Source organism: Sus scrofa, chromosome 6, assembly GCF_054392235.1.
Source record: "Sus scrofa isolate SSC_HxYL_T2T_F1_AM1 chromosome 6, Sscrofa_HxYL_maternal_Yorkshire_Landrace_v2.0, whole genome shotgun sequence".
In the NCBI taxonomy this organism is placed as follows: Eukaryota; Metazoa; Chordata; class Mammalia; order Artiodactyla; family Suidae; genus Sus; species Sus scrofa.
The window spans coordinates 33517875-33536056 of record NC_139388.1 but is presented as its reverse complement, the minus strand read 5'-3'; the positions used below and the strand labels follow the sequence as shown (position 1 = coordinate 33536056).

General features: G+C 38.9%; 2 protein-coding genes across 51 annotated transcripts in view; one reads left to right on the top strand and one right to left on the bottom strand.

Annotated features, from left to right (window-relative positions):
• The window catches only part of RPGRIP1L (RPGRIP1 like), a 343331-nt gene that overhangs the window by 47900 nt on the left and 277249 nt on the right, over nt 1–18182 (bottom strand). The window lies entirely within an intron of this gene.
• The window catches only part of CHD9 (chromodomain helicase DNA binding protein 9), a 242136-nt gene that overhangs the window by 211230 nt on the left and 12724 nt on the right, over nt 1–18182 (top strand). For 15 of the 50 annotated variants that reach the window (XM_084960248.1, XM_084960275.1, XM_084960240.1 and 12 more), the window contains 7 exons: nt 710–929; nt 3771–3973; nt 6894–7802; nt 8657–8820; nt 10008–10280; nt 11340–11508; nt 17772–17911. In XM_084960248.1, the coding sequence (XP_084816374.1) occupies nt 710–929; nt 3771–3973; nt 6894–7802; nt 8657–8820; nt 10008–10280; nt 11340–11508; nt 17772–17911 (2078 nt within the window). The remainder of the gene's footprint in view (nt 1–709; nt 930–3770; nt 3974–6893; nt 7803–8656; nt 8821–10007; nt 10281–11339; nt 11509–17771; nt 17912–18182) is intronic. The other 35 variants (XM_021094174.2, XM_084960251.1, XM_084960281.1 and 32 more) reach the window with 7 other exon arrangements.

Here is an 18182-nt window from a genome sequence, read left to right as displayed (position 1 = left end):
CAGGGTCTTACTTCTGCTTCCATCTGATATCAGGATAGAAACATACTCTTCCTAGAGAATATTCACTCCCAGCTGACACCTAGCGTGACTCACCTTCCTGTAGTTCAACTAGGAATAAAGGAGTAGCTTTTCTTAGCATTGATTACCACTTGATTTTGATATATGTGATTATTACTATTACACCCTGGAAATAGATCTTGCACTTTATTAGGTGAGTGAAAGCTTAAAAGTTACAGCATTGTCATACTGAATTTTTTTTAAATATATGTTCCTCCCTAATGACTTTTCTTCATTCTAATTAAATTGGGATAAATTTAATACAGAAGGCTTCAATTAGAAGAATTTACGTTATTCAAGGCACTGAGTATTTGCCTGCCAGTAAGATGTATTAGACCTGGAAATGCAAGAGTCGTGTTTTCTGTGCAAGTGAAGTTCTTTTTAAATATACTGCATTGTGGTTCTTCATTCCACTGTGACCTACTTTGAGCTTGTTCTTAAAGTGTGATATAATGTTTTTAGAGCTATAGTTAAAACTTTTTTATGATAAAAGATTTGTTTTTGGTTTTCACATAATCAGATTGAAAGAAAAAAATTTTAAGTAGAGAGATTTTACTGATTTTTGTGAGCTTCGTGACAGTATCTTCAGTTTTTTGGTTTTGATTTTAGTTTGGTTGGTTTTTTTCATTGACATGAGTTTCTTTAAATGTAGATGGTCAACTGATGGAGGGTGATAAAATTTATTGGCCTACTCAGTCAGCTTTAACCACACGTTTGAGGCGTCTCATCACTGCGTATCAGCGTACTAACAAAAATAGACAAATCCAGCAGATACAACCTACTTTCTCAGTGCCTGCCAGTGTAATGCAGCCTCTTTATGAAGAAGCCACTCTTAATCCTAAAATGGCAGCCAAAATAGAAAGACAGCAGAGGTAAGACAATAGCACTAAATTTTTAATATATAGTATCTAAATAGTGTTCATTCTGAGGTCTGTTATAGTATGATTATCTTCCTCTGTGAAAAACATACAGAATCGGTCAAAGCAAAATGCTTATACATTAATATATACTCGCGTAAATATGGTTAAACTAATACAGATTACTGCATTTCATAGTTACTAGTTTTTTTTATATTTAACCATTCTTTTGGCACGTTTATAAACAGCAAAGTCTGGGGGGAAATGAAGCTACAAACTCAGGAATTAAATTATTAGTGAAACATACATCCGAATTATATGAAAGAGATTCCATTCTATCTTATTTTACATTATGACATTAATGAGATATAAGAAGGTATGTGGAAGGGCCGTTCATCTGTACTTTCTACAGAGGACGAACGCTTAAAACTAGTGATGTTAAAGGTGAACAAATAGTAGTGGAACTTCCTGCAAGAGACCCTTGTTAGGAAGACTGGCCAACTTCTCTGATCCCAGAAGCTTCTTAGAAACTTAACTTCTTAGAAAGGATAAAATACATGGAAAAAATAAAGTTTAGGGGCTCTCTTGTGGCACAGAGGGGTAAGAATCCGCTATTGTCACTGCAACAGCTTGGGCTGCTGCTCTGGTGTGGGTTCAATCCCTAGACCTGGGAACTTCCCCCAAAATAAGAACGTTTAGCAATAACCTAGCTTCCCTGTTTTTGTTTTGTTTAGATTTATTTTCTCTTCTAACTTTATTTTTATTTTTTGCTTTTTAGGGCTGCACCTGCAGCATATGGACGTTCCCAGGCTAGGAGTCAAATCAGAGCTACAGCAGCCAGCCTGCCCCACAGCCACAGCAACTCAGGATCCGAGTCATGTTTGTGACCTACACCACAGCTCACGGCAATGCCAGATCCCTGACCCACTGAGCAAGAGCAGGGATCAAACCCACATCCTCATGTATACTAGTCAGGTTCGTTTCCACTGCACCACAATGGGAACTCCTGGCTTCCCGTCAAACCTAGGTCTTTGGCTATTTTCTAAAAGATAAATTGTGCTTTTATTTCATTTGCAGCAATTCATTGTCAGTTAGCCTGACACTGAAGATTTTAGCTATCCTAAATGAAATCTTCAAATATTACTAAATATACTTTCAGTAGTGTTGCATAACAACCCACCCCAAAACAATAACATAAATCATCAGTTTTTGGTTTGTCACAATTCCTTGGGTTGACTAGGTTCTTTTGCTTCCCATGGTCTTGGCTGCAGTGCAGGGATGGCGGGAAGGTTCAGAGTGGCCTCACTCACATGGCTGGCAGTTGTTGCTGACTGCCTGCTGGGATCTTGGGAGCATTCCAAGTGGCAAAGGTAGAAGCTGCAGATTTCTTAAGGCTCAGCCTCAGCAGTTACAAAGTGTCATTTCTGCCACCTACTGTTTAAAAAAAAAAAAAATCACAGGGAATCTTTCAAAGAGAAGACGTCAAGAATTAGTGGCCATCTTTTATCTACCACGTACATTTTCTCTCAGTCTGGCAGATCTGGATAATCCTCCTAAAATACTAGTCTGATCATGATAGGCAATGCCTCCTCATTTCATAGAAGGGTATAGAGTCTAACTTCTTGAGCTTCAATTCGAGTCTCTTTAGTTTAGGCTTCAGCACATGTTTCTAGTTTTACTCACTACTGTTCCCTCAGCCTGAATGTCCCACTTGGTCTTGACTCGGTGCCTTACTTAAGTTGTTCCTCTCACGCTTCTTTCTGCTCTTTAGTCCACACTTAGCCCTACCACTCCTCTGGAGTTCAACACCTGTCCTATCCCCTCAATTAGATTTTTTTCTCAACCGGAGTTGCTCAATATTCTTTCTGTTCTCTGCACTTATCTAAATAAAACTACTCATTTTCAAAATAATAAAAGATATGATACTGACATTCATCTTTTCTTTTCCATATCTTACCTAAGCTGTAAATTCTTTGGAAGTAGGTGTCTTTTTTTTTTTTCCCCCGGTCCTATGTAATCTTGGAATTTATCCTTTTTTTTTCCATTTCTACCTTTATCACCCTGGTACAAAGTTCATATCACTTGATCAGTTTCCCTATTTTTGCATCATCATTAATCTTCTTAATGTTTTAATAAAAATGGCCTGTTAATGTTTTTCAAAGTTCTTTTTCATAGGCTTATATTTTAACCAGGGGAAAGATTCTAAAAATAGTGTTTTAGCTATGGTGTGTGAGATTACCCTCTTAAAGTATCAACAGAAGCTTTCAACTGAATAGAGACTTTTTTTTTTTTTTTTTAATGCTTTTAGGGGCCGTAGCCATGACATATGGAAGTTCCCAGGCTAGGGGTCAAATCAGAGCTGTAGCTGCTGGCCTACACCACAGCCACAGCAACGTGGGATCCGAGCCACATCTGCGACCTACATCACAGCTCAAAGCAATCCCAGATCCTTAACCCACTGAGCAAGGCCGGGGATCAAACCCCCATCTTCATGGATCCTAGTTGGGTTTGTTACCACTGAGCCACAACGGGAACTCCTGAATAGAGACTATGTGTAGCCAGACGTTTAGAGCGTTTTATAATCTGCCCCCATTATGAACCACCTCCTTTTCAATCTGGAATAGTCATCATCCTCCTAAAATGTAGGTTACTTCCTACTTTGCATATTCTCTGCTGTGTTTCTAGTTCCCTCCCTTATCTTAACCTTGTTCCATTTTAAATACCACTTACTCTGTGATGCCTTTCAAGTGTTAAGTACTTGAAAAGTTTTAAAATTTTACAGTCATTATATTCAGCATTAATAAATATTTATTTCTGTGACAAATGTGGCTTTTTCTTTAATCTGATTCAAAATAGATGGACGAGAAGAGAAGAAGCTGACTTTTATAGAGTTGTATCTACATTTGGAGTGGTATTTGATCCTGACAGAGGCCAATTTGATTGGACAAAATTTAGAGCTATGGCTAGGCTACATAAGAAAACTGATGATAGTTTGGAGAAATATTTGTATGCATTCATGTCTATGTGTCGGAGGGTTTGTCGTCTTCCTTCCAAAGAAGGTATGTATAAAATTTCTTTGTTTTCCTTGTTTCAGTCAAAGAAGCAAAATTAGTGAAATTTAGAAATGTCTAACTCTATTTCAATATTTATTCAGTATATCACCATTTTTCTGAATTGTAAATAAACTCTGCTTAAAGATCCCCTAGTTTTTAATTCTACTGTTGAAATATGATCTTAAGAGAAGAAAGGTTCACATTGAATTTTGAGAAAGTAGTATGTTTTTATTTAGAATTAGACTTATGGAGTTCCCGTCATGGCGCAATGTAAACGAATCTGACTAGGGACCATGAGGTTGTGGGTTTGATCCCTGGCCTTGCCCAGTGGGTTAAGGATCCAGTGTTGCAGTGAGCTGTGGTGTAGGTTGCAGACACGGCTTGGATCCAGCGTAGCTGTGGCATAGGCTGGCAGCTGTAGCTCCAATTGGATCCCTAGCCTGGGAGTTTCCATAGGCTGAAGGTGCAACCCTGAAAAACAAAAAAGAAAAAAAAAAATAGAATTAGACTTATGGTTGTGGGAGGTGGAAGATAAAGGATAGCTTTCGGTAAGCAGAACTAACTTATGTTTTTAGTCCATCTTATAGGAACTGTGCTACAGGGCTTCTTTAGTTATTTATTGTTTTTTTGGCCATGCCCCCAGCATGTGGAAATTCCCTGGCCAGGGATCAAATCTGAGCCACAACAGTGACAACATCAGATCTTTAACCACCAGGCCACCAGAGAACTCCCTAGAGGACCTATTTTTACAAATATTTTTGCAAGGAATGAGGCTTCCACTCAAAAGACATTTTAAAGTGTTTTAGTGGCCGGGTGGGTGGGGGGGGAGAGAAACACCCAAACAAAACAAAGCAGAAACAACTAATCAGAGCTGCTAATGCTCAGCTAAGGAACTGTCCTGGGTTGAATTTCATTATTTTTGAAGCCCATGCAGGGAGTTTCAATCCATCCCTCACTCTTCCTCCCCTAATGTTAAAATCTTATATGACTAATTATAGTATAATTATCAGCTCAGGAAATTACCATTAGTACAACACCACTAACTAAACTGAATAGCTATTCAAATCTTACCAGGTTTCCCATTGATGTCCTTTGTCGTTCCAGGCCCCCCCCACATTGTATTTGATTATTATTTCTTTTTAGCCTTCTGCAGTCTGTAACAGTTCCTCCAGGGAGTGGGGGGAGGTATCTTTAATGACTTCAATGCCTTTGGTCAGTTTTGCCATTAACTCCTTAATTTGAATTTGTCTTGTGTTTTCACATGATTAGATTGAGGTTATGCCTTTTTGGCAAGAGTACTTCAGAAATGATGTGTCCTTCTCAGAAACATAGTATCGCGGGGTTCATGATGTCAGTATGTCGTATTACTGGTGATGTGGCCCTTTGATTGTTCGGTGATTGTTTGGTTTCAGTAGTTTATGCTGCATTTCTCCAGTGTAAAATTGTTATCTTTTCCCCTGTAGTTAACAGATATCTTGAGACGATACTTTGAGACTACACAAATCCTGTTTCTTCTCTGACTTTTACCCAGTGATTTCAGTAACCATCAGTAGATCTTATCTGCCACAATTTTTTTTTTTTTTTTTTTTTTGTCTTTTTGCCATTTCTTGGGCCGCTCCTGCGGCATATGGAGGTTCCCAGGCTAGGGGTCAAATCGGAGCTATAGCTGCCAGCCTACACCAGAGCCACAACAACGCAGGATCCGAGCCGCGTCTGCGACCTACACCACAGCTCACGGCAACGCTGGATCTTTAACCCACTGAGCGAGGCCAGGGATCGAACCCTCAACCTCATGGTTCCTAGTCAGATTCGTTAACCACTGCACCACGACGGGAACTCCTATCTGCCACAATTTTTACCCTGGAATTCTCCTGCAAGAAAGAGCTGTTCCTTCTCCCTAGTCTACTTATTTATTTATTCATCTTAGTATTTTTTTTTTATGGGTATTTTTTTTTCCTGTAGGTTATTATCCAGTACTATCAGTATTCATTTTGATGTTCATATTATTCCAGATTTAGCCATTAGGAACTCCTTCAGTGGTCTCTACATTATGTCAACAAGTCTCTGTCTTTTTTTGAGTACTTTCCAACTGTAGGTATCTCTGCTCACAAAGATACGACTACCTCTAAAAGAATAGAGTATGGTCTGATGTTGGAACTGAACTGCCTCTTAGAGTGTGTGACAGTTGTTCCTGGGTTTCTCTCAAATTTTAAGAAAGCCTTTGATGTCCCTGTGAATTCACTGCAATGAGTTAAGGATATGAGTTAAGGATATGTGGACTTAGGTTGGCTTATAGGGTGTTATTTAATAGTTTTAGTTTGTACTTATGAGTGAGTTTGATTGTTTTTCTCTTTGATTAAAACATAGAATAGTATGACATAGCTCATAAGGGAATTTCTTAAAAGCAACTTCGTAGTTATATTACTGTACTTACAGAATTTAATCTTTTACTTAACCTTCTGTAGATCCAACATTGTATATTTAATGTTACATGATTTTTAGTACTTATTTCTAAAACTTATTTCTCCTCATTTAAAAATGTTAAAAAGAAATTCTGGGAGTTCCTGTTGTGGCTCAGCTGTAACAAACCCAACTAGTATCCATGAGAAAGCATGTTCGATCCCTGGCCTCACTTAGTGGGTTAAGGATCCGGCATTGCCACAAGCTGTGGTGTAGGTTACAGATGCAGCTCAGATCTTGTGTTTCTGTGGCTGTGCCTTAGGTCGGCAGCTGCAGCTCCAATTCGACCCCTAGCCTGGGAACTTCCTTATGCCACAGATGTGGCTCTGAAAAGAAAAAAGGAAAGAAATTCTGTAACTATATAATGATACTGAGTAGAAGTACATTTTAGAATTTGCTTTGTTTTATTTTAAATCTATAATGAAATGTTTTTGAGGGAATTATGTCTGTTCTTATTTCGCTGTAGAATTGGTGGATCCAAGTATTTTTATCCAGCCAATCACAGAAGAGCGTGCTTCTAGGACTCTGTACCGCATTGAGCTTCTAAGGAAAGTAAGGGAACAGGCTCTCCGACATCCGCAGTTGTTTGAACGCTTGAAGCTTTGTCATCCAAATCCAGACTTACCAGTCTGGTGGGAATGTGGCCCTCATGATAGGGACTTGCTCATTGGAGCTGCTAAACATGGGGTGAGCCGAACAGACTATCACATTCTCCGTGATCCTGAACTCTCATTTATGGCAGCTCAGAGGAACTACAGTCAAAGTAAGATGGCTCATTCAAGGACTTCTACCCCCCTTTTACAGCAATATCAAGTAGCACTTTCTGCTTCTCCTCTTACCTCTCTGCCTAGGCTCCTAGATCCTAAAGGTATTATTCTAGAGGATGTGAAAGTTAAAAGTGAAAACCTGAAAGAGGAGCCTCAGTCTTCTGAAGAAGAATCTATGTCTTCTGAGGAAACCAGGACACTAATAAAGTCTGAGCCCGTAAGTCCAAAGAATGGTGTTTTACCGCAGGCTACTGGAGACCAGAAATCTGGTGGAAAAGGTGAAACAGACAGACGCATGGTTGCAGCCAGAACAGAGCCTCTAACTCCAAACCCAGCTTCTAAGAAGCGGAGAGTCCACAAAAGAGGATCAGAGTCTAGTTCTGATTCTGACTCTGATTCTGAGAGGTCATCCTGTTCTTCCAGATCATCTTCTTCCTCGTCTTCCTCCTCTTCTTGTTCCCACTCGAGATCAGGCTCCAGTTCTTCGTCCTCCTCCTCTTGTTCTTCAGCGTCATCTTCATCCTCATCCTCGTCCTCCTCTTCCTCGTCCTCCTCTTCGTCTTCATCAGAAGAAAGCGACAGTGAAGAGGAGGAAGTCCAAAAGCGAGGTATATGCACCAAGTGCTTTTATATTAAGACAGAATTTCAAGTGAAAATTAAAAGAATTGATTCAGATCACTTAAGCATGTTTAAAATTGTTAGTTTAGATTTTATGTCTACAGATTTTCTTAGAGAATGTTCATTGAAAAGGCAGCTAGATTACTGGCTCACACTCTGCGTTTGGTAGTCACATTGCAAAATGAGTTAGTCAAACAGGATTAGAAGATTTTGTGATGGCCTTAAATTTAGTATTATATTTTTCCTGAAACAAGGTGATCTGTGAACAAATAAAGATAGTATTCTGTAGCAGCTACCCCTTAGACTTGTAAGAGCATCACAGGCCCTTCTTGTTCCTACTCAAAGGTCTGAGATAGGAACTTCAGCTTGTTCTGCAGGTGTTCTTATGGCAGTCTGACAGTTCAAGTGCAAGGAAGCGAATCAACATCAAGTAGACATAGGAGCCATTCTGATAACCACAGGAGCTAGACTCTCTTGTAACAACTCCATAGGCATCACTTTCAGGGTTACCACAGGGGACATGCCCGATTATGGGAGTCCCCTCCTTCGGGAATTATAGCATGCCCATCAGGTGTCTGTGTCCTCCTGGTCCAGAGTCAAGTTTTCATGTAAAAAGGGATGTTTTGTTAACCCTTTTCCTTTAAACTCCTTAATGCCACTTATTTTGCTTTTAGTTTTAAAAATAATGACTATTCTAGGTGAATTTTTTTTTTAACTTTCAAGTTTTCATTTTCAAATATATTTGAATGATTATATAAGAGTTGGAAAAAAAATTTGAAAAGTATATGTAAAATTGTGTTATGCAATCTTTTTAAAAGCTGTATCTGGTTATAATTGTTCTTAGCAGAAGGCACCTCTCACATGAAAGCTTATGATGAGGAAAGCGTTGCATCACTGAGCACTACCCAGGATGAGACCCAGGATAGTTTCCAGATGAACAATGGGACTCCTGAGTCTGCCTACATCCTGCAAGGTGGCTACATGCTGGCAGCTTCATATTGGCCAAAGGTAAATAAGTGATTTCTTACTGGAATAGGTCATTTTTGGAATGTTCTGTATTTCTTTAATGATTATATATTCTTATCATGTGGGAGAAAAAAGGTCACTGTTAAATATAGGATGACTTTTCTTTTTTTTGGGAGGGGGTATGGCTACATCCTCTGTGTATGAAGCTCCCAGGCTAGCGGTCATATTGGAGCTGCAGCTGCCACCCTATGTCACAGCCACAGTAACGCCAGATCCTTAACCCACTGAGCGAGGCCGGAGATCAAACCTGCGTCATCAGATACTAGTCAAGTCCGTTACCACTGAGCCACAATGGGAACTCTTAGGATGACATGTTGATGTTATCAGTGAAAGTATCTAATAGTACTACCAAGTAAATTATGTCTACTTAAATGCATTTGTTTCTCAGCATAACCTTGGACTATTTAGAAGATAATGAATGCTTATGTAAATATACAAGTTAATATTTAAGAGTTTCTTTATGAAATCAGTGTTTTTAAGTGGGTCTACTAGGAGCTCCCACTGTTGCACAGTGGATTAAGGATCCAGTGATGTCTCTGCAACATCTCAAGTCTCTGCTGCAGAGCTGTGGCTTCAATTCCCGGCCCGGCACAGTGGGTTAAGGATCCAACATTGCCACAGCTTTGGCATAGGTTGCACAGAGGCTTAGATTCTATCCCTGGCCCGGAAACTTCCATATGCTGATGGTGTGGGGGGGGGTAAAGTGTTAAATGAGTCGCCTTGAAGAAATTTACTGAGCCAATTGTGACCTAGAAAAAAAGTTTAAGTACATGTACATTTAGTGGTAGAAGTTCAGATTGGCTTAAGACAGTTCTTCCAGGACGTGACCAGATTAGTAAAAAAGTACTTATCTCTGGAAGTAAGGTTGGGAAATGGCAAAGAGAACTCTCTCTCTACTCTTTGTATACTTCTGAGTTGTTTGAATTTTTTACAAAGAACCTATATTAATCCTTGTAATTACAAAAACAAAAGAACAGAAAAATATAATATTTTTGGTATATATATATTGGTGAAATGGGAGTTTGCACAGAATTGTAATAAGTATGTGAGGATGCATATGCATATGGAATACGCATATGTGGTACCGGGGTTAAAATCCATCAAGGCTGTGATCCCCAATGTTCTGACTCAGGTGTTAAACTTACTCTTTGATGTTCATGCTTTTCCAGGATCGTGTGATGATCAACCGGTTGGACAGTATTTGTCAAACAGTTCTGAAAGGGAAGTGGCCTTCAGCTAGAAGAAGTTACGATGCCAACACAGTGGCTTCTTTCTATACCACAAAGCTGCTGGACAGCTCTGGCACAGCCACAGAGTACAGCGAGCCCAGCGTGCCCACCCCTCCAGGTGCCGGGGTTAAAGAAGAACACGATCAGTCAACACAGATGTCAAAGGTGAAGAAGCATGTACGAGAAAAGGAGTTTACAGTGAAAATCAAAGACGTATGTTTATTTTTATTGCCCTAGGACCTGATTGCGATTGCGGTGTGCAGCATGCTTTTCCTGCACATGGCTGCCTGCTCTGACTCTTACTTCCTTCACATCCTTGTTTTCTGGTGTTTGGATGGTTTTCTTTTTGATATCCAGGTCATTAAACTTGAATGTTCTACTAAAGGGATCACCATTAAATAATGCTTCTCTACCTATACTTCTGACAGTAGTCCTTCTGCTGATCAAGATGCTTTCTTAAGCAGCCTGACAATTTCATATTGTTTGGTTCTTTTATATAGTATTCAAATGGTATGTCAGTGCACTTTCTGTTTTAAACATTTAGCATGCCTAGATGTCAGTAACATTTCATTTTTCAGTATGATTTTTTGAAGCTAAATTGATTACTTGGTGTCTAAAAAATGGGTACTATCCTGTAAAACATCATATGAATAATATACACAGAGACATATGTCAAAAGCTGAAAAGGTTATGATGTACTAATCATGTGAAAGCTTTGCTTTGCTCAGAGGTGTAGAGGATTATATATATATATGGAGAGAGAGAGTACACTTTTCATTTAAGAGAGAAATGTTAAGATTCATTATAGAAGACAAAAAAAAAAAAAAAAAAAGGAGTTCCTGTCGTGGTGCAGTGGTTAACGAATCCGACTAGGAACGATGAGGTTGCAGGTTCAGTCACTGGCCTTGCTCAGTGGGTTACGGATCCAGCGCTGCCATGGGCTGGGGTGTAGGTCACAGATGCGGGTCGGATCCCGCGTTGCTGTGGCTCTGGCGTAGGCCGGTGGCTACAGCTCCGATTTGACCCCCAGCCCGGGAACCTCCATATGCCACGGGAGCGGCCCAAGAAATGGCAAAAAGACAAAAAAAAAAAAAAAGATTCATTATAGAAATTGATTAAATGGTTTTTTTTCCAGTTGATTTATGAACAAGAGAACTTGATTATTAATGTTTCAGGATTTTTAACCTCACTTATTCTGAGTAAAAAATTTCTCAATATACTGCAATGAAGTTGTTAATCATTTCTTCCTTAATAATGGTGTTTGTTTAACAGGAAGGAGGGTTGAAGTTGACATTTCAGAAGCAAGGGCTTGCTCAAAGAAGGCCGCTGGACAGCGAAGACGGCACCCTAGGGCAGCAGCAGTACCTCACCCGGCTCCGGGAGCTTCAAGGTGCGTCAGAGACCAGCCTCGCCAGCTTTCCAAAATCCATGCCAGTATCAGGTGAATATGCTAGTAATCATTGCCTCAGCATGAAATAGTCTGTCATTTCCAAATCCTCTTTTACTTATTTATAGAACATTTGCAAAACAATTGCTACTGCTTTTTTTTTTTTTTTTTTTAGGGCTTCATCTCTGGCATATGGAGGTTCCCCAGGCTAGGGGTCAAATCGAAGCTGCAGCTGCCGGCCTCTGCCACAGCCACAGCAACACAAGATCGGAGCTAAGTCTACGACCTGCACCATAGCTCACAGCAGTGCGGGATCCTTAACCCATTGAGCAAGGCCAGAGATCAAACCCGCATCCTCATGGGATAGTAGTTGGGTTGTTACCACCGAACCACTGCAGGAACTCCTGTTACTGCTTTAAACATCTCTCTTATTATTGGGTTGGTCTAATTATCACAAAGTTCCTTCTTATTTGGAAGCAAATTTTGCCTGCAATTGGTTCTTCTTAATGATTGAAGTTCTGTCTTTAAAGGCATCACAGAATTAACTTATTCCTGTGTCTGCCTGATGATTTTAACATTTTGAAGATAATCATCATATCTCCCCTTCGACAATTTGAATCAACAATTATTTATTAAATACCGAATTGGTGCCGTGTGTTGTGTTCTCTATAGGCACTTGATAGAGACATCTCTCAAAAGAAGTTGTTTTGTTTTGTTTATGTTGATCTAGCTGTACTTTAATTTGTCTGTGTCCCTCTCAAAATGTTTAATACACATAAAGCTAAGGGCTCTATTTCAGTATTTTCCTAAGTCTCATTGCCATACAGTACTTGGAAACATTTCAAAACTCCTGCGTATGTACACAGTGTTTAGAATTCCTGAAATCTGAGAACTGCTTTATTATAGGTGTTAGATTGATTGCTGTTTCCATTTGCTGCTATTACCACTTTTTTCATTATAAATTATAATTAAATTATAAATTAGAGTCCTCAGCCTTATTTTGGTTTCTTATGGATTCATTAACCATTCAGTGCAATTCTCCAATTATTGTACTTTCAGATGTGTATGAATGAGCCATGCTTCTCTTACTAAAGTATAAATCCCCCAGATTATGCTGTTGTGCTTTACAGTGGCAGTGTTGTTATAAAGGAGCCTTTTTTTTTTTCTTTTCATGAGAAAACGGGAACAGATGAGGAAGACAAGCTGTGGGCTTTTTTCCCCAACCACACTGAGGTTTAATAATACTGCTGCTTATACTTTGATAACTCCACTATAAAATGGGATTGATACTTCTATCATCTGCACATTTTATTGCTATTGCAGCTGAAGATTGTGCAGCTTTTGCTTATAAGTAATTCTTTGGTAAATAATAATGTTTTAATAGTATCAGCAACACTAATTCGCAGCTGTGCAAAATAATAAAAAGCCTCAAACATTAAAACTAGATACTACCTAAGCATTACATCTCATCCATCTTAATTGTAGATGTGAAATCTAGGTCTGTCTTCCTATGTTACTTGTAGGAAATCTGTTACCACTCTTAAGCCTTACTTTTCATGTTTGTGAAGTGAGGAATGGAGGAGAAGTAGCATTGTTAGATGAATAAAATAATGTATGTAAAGTGGCTGGTACGGAACTTGGCATGTAATTGGATGCTAAACAGATGTTAAAATTAGGTTTTAGAATTAGATGCTGTTATAATTCTTCATATTCCAAAGCCTAAGCCCTTATGTTTTTGTTGGTACCCCATGCACTTTATCTAAAAGCTTTAAGAGACATGATCTAATGTAAATTAATTGGTAAAGGACAGTAAAATAGTATAAATCACAAAAAGAGGACAAAACTAAAGAACGTTTTCCAGAAGTTCCTGTTGTGGCACAGTAGAAACAAAATCCACCTAGTATCCATGAGAATGCCGATTTGATCCCTGACCTTACTCATTGGGTCAGGGATCTGGCATTGCCGTGAGCTGTGGTGTAGGTTGCAGACTTGGCTCAGATCTAGCATTGCTATGGCCATGGGGTAGGCCAGCCACTATAGCTCCAATTCAGTCCCTAACCTGGGAACTTCCATATGCTGCGGGTACAGCCCTAAAAAGCAAAAGAAAGAAGGAAGGAAGGAGGGAAACCTATTCCAGACGTAAAAAGCAAAATAAAGAAAAAAGAAGGAAGGAGGAAAGGAGGAAACCTATTCCAGAAACCACCTGGAATAGTAAACAAAAGACGGTGGAGCCTAACAGCCGGGGGTTGAATTCTGCCATTTACCAGCTGTTGTGACATTGGCCCAGTGACCTAATGTTTCTGATCACATTTATAAAATGGGCTTGATACCTCTGTGTTTTGTTTGCTCTGTTTTTGGTAATCGAAGACAATATTTTAAAAACTTAGTTCAATGTAGAGCACCTAGTAGGCATTCAAAAGAAAGAAGCTATTTTTAATATTGTTATAATTACATCTACGATAAAGACAACATAGACTTTATAGATTAGAACAGATTAAATTTTCCAGTTTAGATTGTAGCTTAAAATAAATCAGTAATATTTATAAAAATTACTCTCAGAAACAGGTCAAGGTAGCTGGGGGCTTTTTTGTTTCATTTTTTTAAGGAAAGAAGTTCCTGCTATAGGACAGTGGGTTGAGGATCTGATGTTGTCTCTGCAACAGAATGGGTTCAATCCCAGTCTGGTGCATTGGGTTAAGGATCAGATGTTGCTGCAGCTGTGGTGTGGGTCTCAGCTGTGGCTTGGATTTGATCCATGGCCGGGGAATTTCCATATCCGTGGGTGCAGCCCAAAAGAAAGAAAAAGGCCACTGTAGTATGTAATTGGCCAAATAGGGTATATTTGTAAATGGCCAAATAGGACTTGTTCAAAAGTGTATACTTTGGTGTATATACAAATGTTTTTACATAGATAATTATATTAAGTACTTTCTTTTTGCAATTAAACATGGAAAACTTTTATTTATTAAAATTTCACAGACATGGAACCTTTTTTGAATGGTACAGAATCCAGGAACTATTTTTTTCTTAATTTTTTAAAATCCGAAACTATAGAAACTATTTTTTTCTTAATTTTTTAAAATCCAAAACTATAGAAACTATATGCAGTGGAAAAAGCACAAAAAGTCAAAAACAAAGAGTATTCTGGGAACACTATTTCTAAAACAAAAGTTTAGTTACTTGAGGTAAACAAAGTACTTTAGTTTTAACTTTTAGTTTTAACTTTTTTTAGTTTTTTAAACTTTTTTTACTTTTAACTTTTTAGCAACTTTTAGTTACTTAAAGCGCAAAAAGTCCCTCATATCAATATAATGAATCAATAAAAACAGGAAAAACAATTGGCAAAAGCTGTGAATATGCAGTTCAGAGGAGTGGGAGTACAAAAGATACTCAATTTCATGCGTGATAATAGAAAAGTATATTAAAATAGTAAAATCATTGAGATACGGGTTTCCTTCCATCAGACTAATAATGATCTACAAAGTCTGATCATACTGTGTTTTAAGAACCCCTGGTAGCCAGCACTGGCGAGTTAGATTGGTGAAGAGAGGGAGAAAAACTGTTCCTGGTAGAAGCCAAGGCACTTGCAAAAGGCTGAGGGAGAAAGGTCCTTGGAGAGTTCCGTGGATTGAAGAAAAGCCTAAACCTGAGGGGTGCGTTGATGGCCTCAGTTTGAGCTGGGAAACTCTTCCAGAGTCTTGGCTTTGTAGTCACTAGAGGGATCTGGAATTGGGTCTTAAGGGTGATGATAAGTCATTATAAGAAGCTGGCCAGATCAGATTTGCACTCATCTGTCAGCTTAAAGTCTCCCTTGGCTTCTGTGTGGAGTGGATTAAACATGAGGAAGCATCGACGATGGTCTTCCACAATTGTCACATTGTCAGTAGGTCGTCTGTAGCTTCCACAGAGGTCAGCTTTCTTGATGACTACGTGCAGTGAGTTTAAGTTCAGTGAAACTCTGATAGCTCTTGGAGGCTGATGGGCCTTCGAAGGATTCCACCTTTTCCCTGTAACCCCCGTGATGGGAGATAGACGGAGGAAAACAGTGAGCAGAAGAGCTAGAGCCACATGGCCATGGTTAATTAGGGCAAGGGATGGAAGGGTATGATTAGTGATTCTCAGCACTCTTGAGTGTGCCTTCTTTGTATGGAAGCGATTTCATGAGGGCCTCCTGGGATCGCCTGAAGATATTCATCTAACCTTTAAGAGTCATCAAACACTTTCATTTAAAAAAAAAAGAACATTTCTTATTAATAAGGAAAATGTCATTTCTAATTAAGTACTTTTCTTTTTTATGTAGCACTGTAACAGCAATCAAGGGAAAGGAAAAGAAACAAGATGGTTTCTGCCTTTCGGCTGCTTGGTAGACTAGATCTGTGTGTTAAATATTAGATGCTACGTTAAAAGCAAAATAATATGTTTTCCTCCACAGAGCATTATAGTTAATAAGTATTGGAGGAAAGCGAAGTCACTTTTGTCTAGAAACGGGGCAGAGTCTGGTGGAAGAGGCAGAGTTGAACAGAATTTGTAAGTCATATTAGATAGTGGTCTTTCTGGAAAATGACATCGAGAGAAAGTCAAGGGGAAGCATGAACCAGAGAGTTGATGTCAGAAAAATAGTGTGGCTTTGGGATAAGACTAACCCAGGTACTGTGTGAATTCTTACTGGAGAGAGATTTGTATAAGATCACAGCCTGCTTAGGAAAGGTGAATCTAAATAACGGGCAGCATCAAAAAGTGAACTTGGGAATTCCCATTGTGGCTCAGCAGAAACAAACCTGACTAGCATCCATGAGGACACACATTCGAATCCTGGCCTTGCTCAGTGGGTTAAGGATCTGGCATTGCCGTCAGCTGCGGTGTAGGTCGCAGACACGGTTTGGATCTGGCATTGCCGCGGCATAGGCCAGTGGCTACAGCTCCAATTTGACCCGTAGCCTGGAAACTTGCATATGTGTCAAGTGTGGCCCTAAAAAGACCCTCCCCCCCCAAAAAAAATTGAACTGGGACAGGGATTGGGGTTGGCGGTCGTTCAGGATTGAGGGTTGATGTAAGTCATTTCATCCATACTGGAATAGGAAGCCACGAGAAGTTCTTTAGGAAATATTGTGAAAGTATTTTCAAATAGTTTCATAATTAACCTGATTATAATGAAATAATAAGCTTTTGTTTTTTCTTATAATGTTACATCTCATTCCTAAGTGCTTTCAAATGCCAGGATGATTTTTAATTAGTCATTCCTTTCCATATGAATTAAGGTACTTTTTGAAACTGAAACGTGAGAATGATTTTTACTAGGTTCCACAGCCAGCCGAAGGGAAATGTCTTTAGGGATATGCAGTTTTCTCCTTGAATGATTGAAAATAATTTCTCACTGCAAATTGTGAAGCATTTTTTAAGCAAACATCTCACTTTTAATAATATTTTCTGAGAGGGTTGTAGATTATGTACTCTTTCAGGGACAGGAACTGTCTTACTTATCCAAACTATCACAGTGATTCTTTGTACATAGTTGTTCGATAAATATGTGTTTAGTGGAAAAAAATGCATGGAACTTAAAGACATTTTTTATTATTGAGTACCTACTGAAATGAGTGAGAAAGGTCAGAGGTTATGAAAAAACTGAAAGAAGTTTATTTTTTGTTTGAGTTGGGTCGTGTTGATAAGCATCTAATGTAGAATAAGATATTTTGGCACAAAAGAAGCAAAGATAAATGATAAAACAAACTTTTAGAAAAATCAGGAGTTAATGGGTTCAAAGGGGGTGAAGGCATGGTTCTTCCTCTAAAAGTGGAAGGAACAAAAGATGTGTGAATATTGGGGGGAGGGGGGAGACTGAGGAGACAAGTCAAAAGTTGAAAGAGGCCTAGATTACAATTCTCCTAGGGTTTTTTGTTTGTTTGTTTTTGTTTTTTGTCTTTTTGCATTTTCTAGGGCCACTACCACGGCATCTGGAGGTTCCCAGGCTAGTGGTCTAATTGGAGCTGTAGCCACTGGCCTACGCCAGAGCCAAGCAATGCAGGATCCGAGCCTCATCTGCAACCTACACAATAGCTCAGGGCAACGCCGGATCCTTAACCCACGGAGCAAGGCCAGAGATCGAACCCGCAACTTCATGATTCCTAGTCAGATTCGTTAACCACTGAGCCACAACGGGAACTCCATCTCCTAGGTTTTAAATGGAAATGGGATGATATTTTTACTTCAAGAATTACTTGATTTAGGATATCTAAAGTAAGAACATCTATATGTTTAGAAAAGTGATTACTTTTACTTTAAGAACTAGATTTTCATCACTCTTTTGTGTTTTGTGTTAGGTACTCCTATTCAGTCAACCCTTGGTGCCAATGGAGTTATATTAGACAACCAGCCTGTAGTCAAAAAAAGGCGAGGACGGAGGAAGAATGTGGAAGGTGTTGACATCCTCTTTTTTAACAGAAATAAACCACCTAATCATGTAAGTAAAGGAATGCTTAAAAACCATGTCTAAAATTCAATCTTGCCTAATATTACATATTGCTGTTTTGTGAAATAATAAAGATAACTAGGAATTAGGAGTTTTAGATTCTATCTCAGTAGAATCCAACAGGGGCCAAGACTCATGGAAATTTTCAATTTGAAAGATTTAGCAGAATTTTAAACAGCCTTTTCTTTTTCCTGTTCAAAAAGAATTGCTTCATTGGACCAAAATCAAGAAGGTAAAGCATGGAAATAAAATTTTTTCATTT